Below are 10141 nucleotides of genomic sequence, written 5' to 3' on the forward strand. Positions count from 1 at the left end.
TTTCCATCTCCAGCTCCCCCTTCTGGGGCCTCCTCCTCTCCCTCCCCCACAGAGCGGGCCTTAGATTTCCCACTCCTGGCCCTGCCTCATCAGGAGGCCTGCCCAAAACCAGTACGTGGGAGAGGGCAGGGGCCCTTGGGGTGATTCTTACACAGACCTGAGAGCAGTGGCACCCCGTCCCCCAAAGCCCCACTTTCTGGTGGCCCCGAACCCCCAGCTCTGTTCTTCCAACCCGTGGAGGCTGAGGCAGGGAATACCGGCTCACTGGAGGCTGGACCCGGGACCCTCCACTAAATCCTCTGGAGATGGGGCAGCTTCCCTGCAAAGAAGCAAGAAGCAGAGGTGCACCTCTGGAAGGGCGCTGGGGTGAGGACAGAGAGGAAGGGGCTGGTTGGTGAGCAGAGCAACAGAAAGGTTCTTGCCCTGTGTGAACTTGAACAAGTTGCTTTCCCGTCTCTGGGCTTACTTCCTTGGCTGCAAAACTCATGGGGTTGCTGCAGATGGTTTGGGAAGAAAGCTGGGGTGGGCACTGAGAAAAGAGCCAGGCATCCTGCTGCGGCCTCCCCAAACCACGGGTCATCGTCCAGGGGTCAAGCAAGAAGAGCTGCTTCCTCCTGGGCCAGAGAGCAGCCGGCCTGTGAAAACCGGCCCCTGACAAAGCAGCCCTACCCGGTGCTCAGGGTGCAGGCTCGGGGCACTCCATGTCCCCTGGTTCCAGGGCAGCTGTCATCACTCCGCAGGTGTGGTGTTCCCGCTGCGGAGCTGGGAAGGGCCTGCCTGCTTTCCTGGGATCTGGCTCTTTCTCCTGGGGGCGTTGGGAAGCAGGGCTCCACCCGGCCTCCTCACCTCATGTGTGTCCTGGGCTCTCTGATGTGGTCCCACGTGCGGTGTCCACTCTGCCACCTCGTGCCTGGCCTGTTCTTTCACATCACTTTAGGTCATTTCCCTCAAGTCCAGGAAATGGGAAAGAAAAACGACTTTGTTTATTTACTCTCCCAGCTGCCTTTTGGACACTGCATTCCTGGAGCAGTTTATCAGGTGCCGGGGGCCCGGAAGAGGGCTCTGGCTTTTGTTTCCGGATCTGATGCAAAATAATGAGGGGCTACAGCCCCTGGTTTGGGATGACACATCCCCCCAGCTGTGGGGTGTGGGGGGGTTCAAGGAGGAGGTGGCACAGAAGGAAACTGTCACAGGGAAGGTGTAGGTGTTTTTTTGTTGTTTGTTTTTTGTTTTGGGGGGCGGAACCCGAGTGCTGGAACCGTGGTGGGGGGTGGGCAGGGGAGAGGTACGAGCTTCTTGGCTTTTAGGGAAAACTCACCTCTGGCAAAGGGCGACGGGGGTAGGGGGCGTATATGTAGCACACAGGGAGGCAGAGTTCATGGGCTTTGGAAACGAAATGCTCTTCGGTTTCCACTCTCCCCTTCCCCGCTTTCCCAGGGCGAGTCCCCGGCCGGCTTCCTGCCCCGCCTGGACTTCAGCCGCTGAGCACAGTGACTCCAGGTACCAGGGGTGCCCGGCCCAGCCACCAGGTGCATGAAGGGCAGGGTCCGTCTGAAAATACGGGCTGGTAGCACCTGCCGTGTGGGGGTGGCTGGGAGTTCACAGTGGCGCTGGGTAGCTGGGCAACACCCACTGCTCAGGCTGGGGCCCCTAGGAACGGGGGAGGGGGGCGAGCAGGGGTCAGGAAGCTGGGGACCACCTGATCCCCTGGGGAGTGCCCCACCTGCTGGCAGGGTTTGCGTGGGGATCACCCCTCTCCCACCTCCCAGGAACCCTGCTGGGCGAGGTCACCGGGTCACCGCCAGGACCCAGAGCGCCTCTGAGAGCTCTGAATACAGCCCAGCATGCTCGGCAAGCCCTTTGATGCGCTTCCTTCGAACTTGCTTTGCATATTCTGGTCAGATCTGAATCAGACTAGCAGGAATTACCCTTCTTGCCAACAGCGAGGTGGCCAGTCTTTGCTGTCAGTGACACACAGGCACACAGGCGCGTCGCTGACGTGAGAGCGTGTTGGATTCCGCCGCCAGGGCCCGGGTTTCCTCGCGGCTGCTGGTAAGGGGGTGGGGAGGGAGAAACCCGGGCCTACTGGCCCCCTGCTGCAGCCTGGCGGGTGTGAAAGAGAAAGCAAGGCAGAGGAGGGGCGGGGCAAGGAAGCGCCAGGCAGGTTTCATTAAAAAATAGTGCTCTTTATTATAAATTACTGAAATGTTTCTTTTCTGAATATAAATATAAATATGTGCAAAGTCTGACTTGGATTGGTATTTTGTTGAGTTCTTCAAGCATCTCCTGACAGCCTCGAAGGCCTGGGTGGGGGGAGAGGACTGGAGGTGGAATCTTTATAAAAGACAGAGTGATTGAGGCAGATTGTAAACATTATTTGAAAAATAATAATTAAAAAAAAAAACGAAAAGGAAAAAAACCACCTTAACACACAACTGCCCCACGCAGCCCAATACCGAACACAGAATACTGTGTTCCAGGAGTTTTCCACCCAAAAACAAAAAGCAAAAACAAAAAACAGTTCCAGGTAACTCCCTTAGCTGCTACATTCCTGTACGTTTTCATTGATCAGTGCTATCGCACAGCAGGGCAGCTGGGGGGGGGGCGGTGTCCTTGCCTCTCCATGACTTCCTGCTGCCCCCCCCCAGGTGAGAAGGGAGGGCTGTGCCAGACCTGGGGGTGGGGTGGGGTGCTGTGGGACCTGATGGGCTCTGCTGACCGGGACTCCAGGCACCGCAAAGGCCCCTGGGACCGGCCCATACCCAGGCCCTCCCTGGGGCTCAGCAAAGGGGCTAACATTCCTGGAAGGCGTGGATTTCTGCCCCCCACCCACTTTCCGAGGGAGGGCTCTGAGTGGGGGGGGGAGCATGCCCTCGGGCGAATCCCTTGGCCGCCCTGCCTAGACTGGCCCCGTGTGTGGCTTCTCGTGGGCCAGCCCTTAGCCCTTGTCCGTGGGACAGGAAGCATTTAAGGCAAATCCCTGAGCCGGACAAAGTCAGGAGGCACAAAGGAGGATCCCCCATCTTCTCTATGCACGGTCTGGGGTCAAAGAGGCACCCCTGGCCCAGAGGCCCAGAAGGTCTAGCATGGGAGGGGAAAGGGGAAAAACTGACTGGCCTGTCCACCCCCCTGCACATGCCACTTCCCCCTTAAAACGGGGGAAGCTCCCTGGGTGTCAGGCACTAGGTGGGCTCTAGGACCTGCACTTCTGGTGACCGTCCCCAGGGAACAGGGCAAGGGGTCAGTGAGCCTGGCACCAGGGTCCCTTCCGGAGGCCCCTCGCCCCTCTCTCCGGGGCCAGAAGCCCACCCTCCTCGCCTGGCCCTGGGCGGTGGGTGTGTGCCATCTTCAGCCAAAGGCCCCAGGTGCTTTGGCCGGCTGCAGGCCTGGGACCCCCGGGACCCCGCTCTCCTCCATCCTTTCCCAAGTCCCACAGCCTGCTCAGGCTTAAAGCTCCATTTGACACCAAATCAAAGCGCAAACAAGTTCCTCTGGAAAGTTGCAAGAGTCCCGGGCAGTTCTCTCGAGTTCAGCACTCCACGGCACCCCGCTTGGAGGCCGAGGGGCAGTCGCCAAGGGGGGGGGGGCAGAGGAGAATCCACTTGCAGTTGCTATTGTCCCATGGCACCCACCCGCTGACACCTCCCTAGAGGTTGGAGGGGGAGGAGAGCTCAGGTGGTACCACCCTCTCCCCTCAAACACCTGCCAGGTCCGCTGGCCCCTTCCCGTGGGGGCAGAGGGCCAGAGAGCGGGGTCTGTCCACCCCTTGGCTCCCCAGGGCTGCAGGGCTCTTCCCAGGGTTGGGTTCTTGTGCTTGTGCCATGTGCCGAGGAGACGGGGACGCCGGGCCCCCTCTCCCAGACCCCTGTCCTGACTTCTTAAAGTGGGGCATCGTACTGGTCCAGGAACTCCCGAATGGGCCCAGGCAGCTGGGTGGCTTTCTCATAGGAGTCCAGGTGGCCGTTGACAGTCTTGCGACAGAGATGCTGGAGCGTCGCCACGTTGGAGGAGAGGGGCCGGCTCAACACGAGGGGGATCTTCTCGCCCCCCGAGTAGATGTAATAGGCTCTTCTCGCGGGCATCCCCCGAGTCTGGGCAGGTGGCTGCTCTGGCACCTCCGAGGGCGAGGAGGAGGGCTCAGGGGTGGGCGAGGGGGCGCCGGAGGGCGGCATGTAGTGATGCACCAGCTTGAGCACGCAGTCGAAGCGGGGCACGGGCTGCGTGCTCCGGGGGTCGCTCTGCAGCGAGAAGCTGCCGCCCTCGCACTGGATGCGCAGGTTCTTGGTTCCCGACTGGGTCTTGACGCTGAGCGTGAAGAAGTGGCGCTGGTCCGAGCTGTCACGGATGAGGAAGGTGCCCGCGGGCTCGGCGCTGAGCAGCAGGTTCGCCTCGCCGCCGGTCACGGCGCTCCAGTAGAAGCCGCTCTCCTGCAGCTTGCGCACTGCGTTCACCACCAGCTGGTACTCGGTCTTGGAGCTGAAGGTCTTGAGGCGCAGGCTGGTGTCCAGGGGGCGGCTCATCCCGGCAGCGGGAAACTTGCTGTGGGTGACCATGGCGCACGGAGCCAGCGTGGATCTGTGCGGCGGCGGCTGCAGCTGCTTCACGGCCTCTGCACAGCGGCCGCTACCACATCCCGGGGGGCTGCGGGGAGGAAGGGGCGCGCGGCGTGAGTGCCGGGAACCCTCCGACGCGCCCGGCCCGGCTCCCCGCGCCTCGGTCTCTTCCCGGAGGTGGGCCTCAACGGCCCCCGGGGGTCCTCGCCCCGCCCCATCCCCACCGGTGGAGTTGGCCCACGGGGAAGGCGCTGAGTGGGAAACTCGGGCGCGGAAGTTGGGTGTCCAGAAGCGCGGTCGGGGTGGGGAGCGCAAGAAGGGCTCCGGGGACGCTCGGGGCGGCGCTCAGCCCGGCACCCCGGGCGGTAAGGACCGAGGGAAAGATCCGAGGCAGGCGGCTGGGGGCCACGGGAAGCCCGAGGGCCCACGCCTAGGTGTTCCGGGAACCCGGGATCTCCGGCTTCCATCCGCCTTGCCCCCTACCCCGTCCCCTCCCTGCTGCCGGGAATGACCCGGGAAGGGGAGGGGAAACCGGGAAAAGCTCCCGGGACTGGCGAGAACCCTCCCGCCCCCCACGGCGCGCCGCTCCTTCCTACCTGGTCCCCGAGCGAGGACTCCGACCCGGGGGGCTGCGCCTCCGACGGCCTCCCCAAGGCGAGGCGTTGGCGGCGCGGTGGCCAGGGGTGGCCCGCGCGGCGCCCAGAGGTTGGCGGCGGTGAAGTCCACAAAGGCGCCCTAGCGCGCGCGTCCCTCGGGCTTGGCCGGAGCGCCCGCCTGGCCCCCTGCGCGCCCCCGGGCCGGCCGGGCGGGGGGCGAGGCGAGGGGCTGTGGCTCGGGAGAAGGGGGCCCGGGCTGGGGCCGGCGGCGTGCGGGGCCCAAAAGCGGCGGCGGCGGTGGCGGCGGCGCGGGGAGTCCGGAGTCGGAGCCGCCCCGGAGCCGCGCTCGCGGGTATATACGCGGCCGCCGAGCCCCGCCCCCCGATTCCTGGAACTGCGCGGCCCGTCTTCTTGTAATGTTTAGTCACTACTCGCAGCGCCGGGAGGCCGCGCGCGGAGGGCGAGGGAGGGGCCGGGGGGGCGGGCGCGGGGCGGGGGCTCGGCGGCGGGGCCGCCCGCGCAGACAAAGCGCCAGCCCCGGCGGCGCGTTCCTGGCAGCGGCCCCTCCCCCGCGCGCGCTCCGCCCCCCGCTCCTCGGCCCCCCGCCGCGCCCCCCCCGCCCGCGCCCTGCCGAGCCGGCGGGAGTGTGCGGGCGCTGCCGCGAGGCCGCGCGGGAGAGGCTCCCCGGCCCTTCCCCGAGGACCCCGCGGGGACATCCCCCCGCCCCTCCCCCCCCCGCAGGTCCCGAACGCGGTTCCCGGCAGCCCGAAGGGGACTGGGGACACCCCGCACGCTCGGCCGCGGGCCGGGGTCGGTCCCGGGAGGCGGGGGCGCGCGGCCGCGCACGTCCCCGAGGCGAGGCCGGGAGCACCCGGCGGTGGAGGGGACGCAGCCTGCGTGGCAAGTGCGCGGCTGGTCCCGTCGGCCCACTGCCAGCTTCTCGGCCGACGCTGAGGATGCTGCCCTCACCCCCCCCCCAAAAAAAAAAAAATCACTTTCACTTAACTCGGTCTGCAAACCCGTCCGCGCGGTCCGCCGTGGGTCTGGCGAGGTGCTCGCGGCGCCGCGGGACTCGCCCCCGGGAGACGCCGGCCCCGCCGCGCCCGCTAGAGGGCGCCCTGGCGTCTCGCGAAGTTCGGGGCTGCGCGCCCGGAGCCCTGGGATTGCAACCCGAGAGGGCTGCGGGAAAGGCTGGGGAGGGAGCTGGGGAGGGGGGGGGGGGTCATGCCTGGGAATAAACTCCAGCAGGGGAGGGTTTCCAGAAAGCGGTGGACCTCTCCGGATCGAGGGGAAGCCTGATGTGCTCTCGGTGCCGTTGGCAGCGCCGTGGGTGGGGACCCGGGGGGCAGCCTCTCCGAGGATGGCGAGCTCTGGCATCTGTCCCTAACGGGAGACACCTGAGAGCCAGCGATGTGGCTTTTAGATGGCTAGCTCTCAGGGCGCAGGGGGCTGTGGACTTGGAGGAGCCCTACCCCCTTCCCAGAGGCCGGTGGGAAGGCAGGAAGTGGGAAGGCAGGGGAGGGGGCCAACAGCGGCGACTTTGGGGTTCTACAACTCAAGATGGGGCACCTTGGTCTCTTGGAACGTCCATAGGCACCTCACCACCTTTGCCACTGCGTCTTCAGTCTCCGCCCCCACAGACTTTGGGGAACTGAGATTTGGGAAAGACACACTGCCTCTCTGGGCCTTAGTTTTGTTTTTGTTGTGGTTTTTATTGTTTCTTTTTAAACATAAAATCATCCATTTTAAAGTGTGCGCTTCAGTGGCGTTTTGGACATTTGCGCTGCTTTGCAGCCACCACCTCCAACAAGTTTCAAAACATTTTCATCACCCCAGAAGGAGACCCCGTATCCTCTCACAGTCACTTCCGCTTTCCACGTCCCCCAGGCCTTGGCAACCACTGACCTGCTTTCGGCCTGTGGATTTGCCTATTCTGGATGTTTCCTATAAATGGAATCATACAGTATGTGGCCTTTTGTTCTGGCTTCTTTCCCTCAGCATCATGTTTTCAAAGTACGTCCACAAGGCATGGGGCAGGACTTCGTTCCTTTTTATGGCTGCATAATGCCCCATGGTGTGGACATATGGCATTTTGTTTATCCATTCATCCCTCAGTGAGCATTTGGCTTGTTTCCATCTTTGGCTGTGCGTGATGCTGCTATGAACAGCCATGTACACGTACTTGAGTAGGAGCTTCAGTCAAATAGGAATAACTTTTTTCCCCCATCAGAGATCTCAGGTCAAAATAGCATGCTTGAAGTCAAAGTGTGATGGATGTAGGGGTCATTCAGCCCAATTCTCCCTTCAGACTCTATTAGGAGAGCAGTGCTATAAAGAAGGAGCCCTCCCAGCCACTTCTGCAGAGGGAGAAGTGGGCTTATTCAGGGTATTTCACCAATATTTATTGGGCTCTAACCACGTACAGAGCTGGTGCTGGGCACTGGGATAAGCCGTGTCAGACCCCAGCTTTGCTCTCGAGACGCCTGCAGTCTGGTGAAATGGACTCTCTGCTCTCACCAGGGCTTGAGGGCAGCCTATTCATTGCTTTCCTGTCCATTGAGTCCTGGGAGGCGGAGCCCCAGGGAGGGTGAGGACGGCTCTCCAGAACAGCCCTGGAGTTAATGGACGAGATGCTCTGACGCCAACCGGGCTCATTCATCCATTCCACAAACCCTCCTTGAGTGCCTGCTTTTGCCAGGCATCAGGCGACCTGCTGGGAATACTGAAATGCTGGGTGAATCCTTCAGGGAGCTGGGTGAAGAGACAGCAGGGAAATCCCAAGTGAGGAGGGATGGTTGTTCCGAGCCTGGGAGACCTGAGTCAGAGAGCCCATGGGGGGAGTGTTGGGGAAGGGGGTGAGAGGTGATACCTCTGAAGCAGGTAAGTCCTAATGCCCACAGCATCGTGCCCAGGTGAGCCTGCGCTCTGAGGAGGGGGCAGCAGCAAAGGCCTGGCGGGGAGCATCCTGTGGCCCAAGGAGAGGAGGAGGACAGGGTTGGCGGGTAGGTGCAGGGCTGTCACCGCGGCCACCGCATGCAGTGAGAAGGTACTCCGGGCGCCCCGCCCCGCAAGCTGATGCGGAGACCGAGCCACTCTCCAGCGCCACCACCCAACCTCACGCAAGCCACTTTACCACCCGTGCCTCAGTTTCCTTGCTTGTAAAATGGGCTGAGAATAATCCCTACCTGATAGGGTGGTGGGGAGAACTAAGTGAGCTAACTCACACGGAACGCTTAGAACAGGGGCTCGCACGTGTTAAGGGTTCAAGACGAGGTGGCTGTCCTGTAGAAAGCGCTGGGGGTGTCTGGGGAGAGTTGAGGAGGACAGGGCTGGGCGCTGCTGCGTGGACGCCAGGGTCTGGAGGGGACCATAAGTTGCCTTATGCTTCAGGGAACTGCGCATCTCATCTCTGAGAAACATTCCAAAGAGCCGCTTGTCTTCGGTCTAGGCAGCTCTGCCAGCCAGCTGCCAAGTTTCCCTTTGGCTCTCTCACATCCTCAGTGGCTTCCCGTTGTCTGCAGATGTGTGTCCAGGGCTTGCTGCCCCATGTCCAGCCTCACTGCCCCCCTCAACACCTTTATGCCCAGCCACGTGGAACTCCAGCCTGTCGCCAAAAGGTGTCATTTCTCCAGGCCCAGGTCTTTCCCTTCCCTATGGGGAGAAATACCTTCCCCACAGTGGCTGCTTTCTATTTTTCCCTGAAGATTCTGTAAAGAGTCAGTGTAAACCTCGAGGGTGGCTCATAGCACATTGGACCAATGTGTCCTGACCACTCGCCCAGTGAGAAGCTTGAGTGCAGGGACTATATGTGATTCTTTTCTTTTCAAACTGGCAGCTGGTACATAGAAAGTGCCAATAAATCTTTACATAAATAAAGAATTGTGCTGATTTCTACGTTTGATCGCTTCTTTCTCTGTCCCGCAGCCTGATTTCTTCTAGAGTAGCTCTTGGTCTCTTCCTTCAGAGCTCGGAAGTGGCTGTATATAGGGGATGGAGGGTGTGGGCACTGGGTGGCCCCGATGGGCGAATGGTTTAGTGGGGATCATCGGGTCGGCCAATCTGAAGACAAAGATCAAGGACGTGCTGTTGCTGGAAAAGAGAGGTGGAGGCTCTTCCAGGGACCCTGGACCTCCGGGGCCCTAGTAGACGGACCCCAAAACCAGGAGGCAGCCGCAGCTTTGCTCTCTCATCTTTTGCCCTCTGCCCCCCGCTGCTGTTTTCCAGTCTAAGGGATTTAGGAGGCTCCTGTCACCTCTTCCTAATCTCTCTCTTTGCAGATTGCTATGAAGTCAGAATCCCATTTCCAGGCAGAGGTGCTTGGTCATAAAGATAACAGAGATATTCATTTATGAGGGAGGGGAAGTACGCAGTAGTTTCAGCTCCCTGCTCCCGGAGGGGGTGTGTGCGGGGGCGGGGGGGGGGGGGGGGGGCTCCAGTTACTCAATGCGTGCGATGCTGCTGGGCCCTTCCGCCAACCTCGCAGCTGGGAACCCTGGCGCCAGCCTGAGGAGAGGCCCTGGGAAGCTGCCGGGGCCCCGCCACCTGGGTGGACACAAGGCCCCACGCTTGCAGAGACAACCTCCCTGCCCTGGCCAGCCCAGGTGGGTGCTCAGTTGCCACCGAGCCCACGGGTGAGGACAGGCCTCAGAGCACAGCCCAAGGGCTCTGCAAGCCTGGGGGACTCAGGCTGCTCTGGGGAGACGGGGACTAGGAAGGGGTGCCCACCGGCTGTCCCTGGTGGCTGTTGCTCCAACTCCTTTGACATTCCCCCTCAAAGTCTGCGTGCCCCTAGCCCTGGGAAGCAGTGGGGAACTTGCTCTTTTTTGCAGAGTGGCTGGAGATTTGGGGGAGGCTGCTGGGTTTGAGTGCCCCCATGGTCTGACATCATTTTTTGGACATTTACTGCCATTCTACTTTGTGCCAGACCTGGGGACATGATGGTGGAAAAAAGTATCTGGTTGCTTCGCTTAAGGAACTTCTAGTCTGGTGTTG

General features: G+C 61.8%; 1 protein-coding gene across 1 annotated transcript; it reads right to left on the reverse strand.

Annotated features, from left to right (window-relative positions):
• Nucleotides 1-2165: 2165 nt before the first annotated feature.
• SOCS3 (suppressor of cytokine signaling 3) lies at nucleotides 2166-5489 on the reverse strand. The gene is made up of 2 exons (XM_058284814.2): nucleotides 5150-5489; nucleotides 2166-4641 (listed from the first exon to the last, which is right to left on the reverse strand). The coding sequence occupies exon 2, from the start codon at nucleotides 4551-4553 to the stop codon at nucleotides 3879-3881; it is 675 nt and encodes a 224-aa protein (XP_058140797.1). The 5' UTR covers nucleotides 4554-4641; nucleotides 5150-5489; the 3' UTR covers nucleotides 2166-3878.
• Between the last annotated feature and the right edge of the window lie 4652 nt (nucleotides 5490-10141).

The sequence above is a fragment of the Dasypus novemcinctus genome, chromosome 21, assembly GCF_030445035.2.
Source record: "Dasypus novemcinctus isolate mDasNov1 chromosome 21, mDasNov1.1.hap2, whole genome shotgun sequence".
NCBI lineage: Eukaryota > Metazoa > Chordata > Mammalia > Cingulata > Dasypodidae > Dasypus > Dasypus novemcinctus.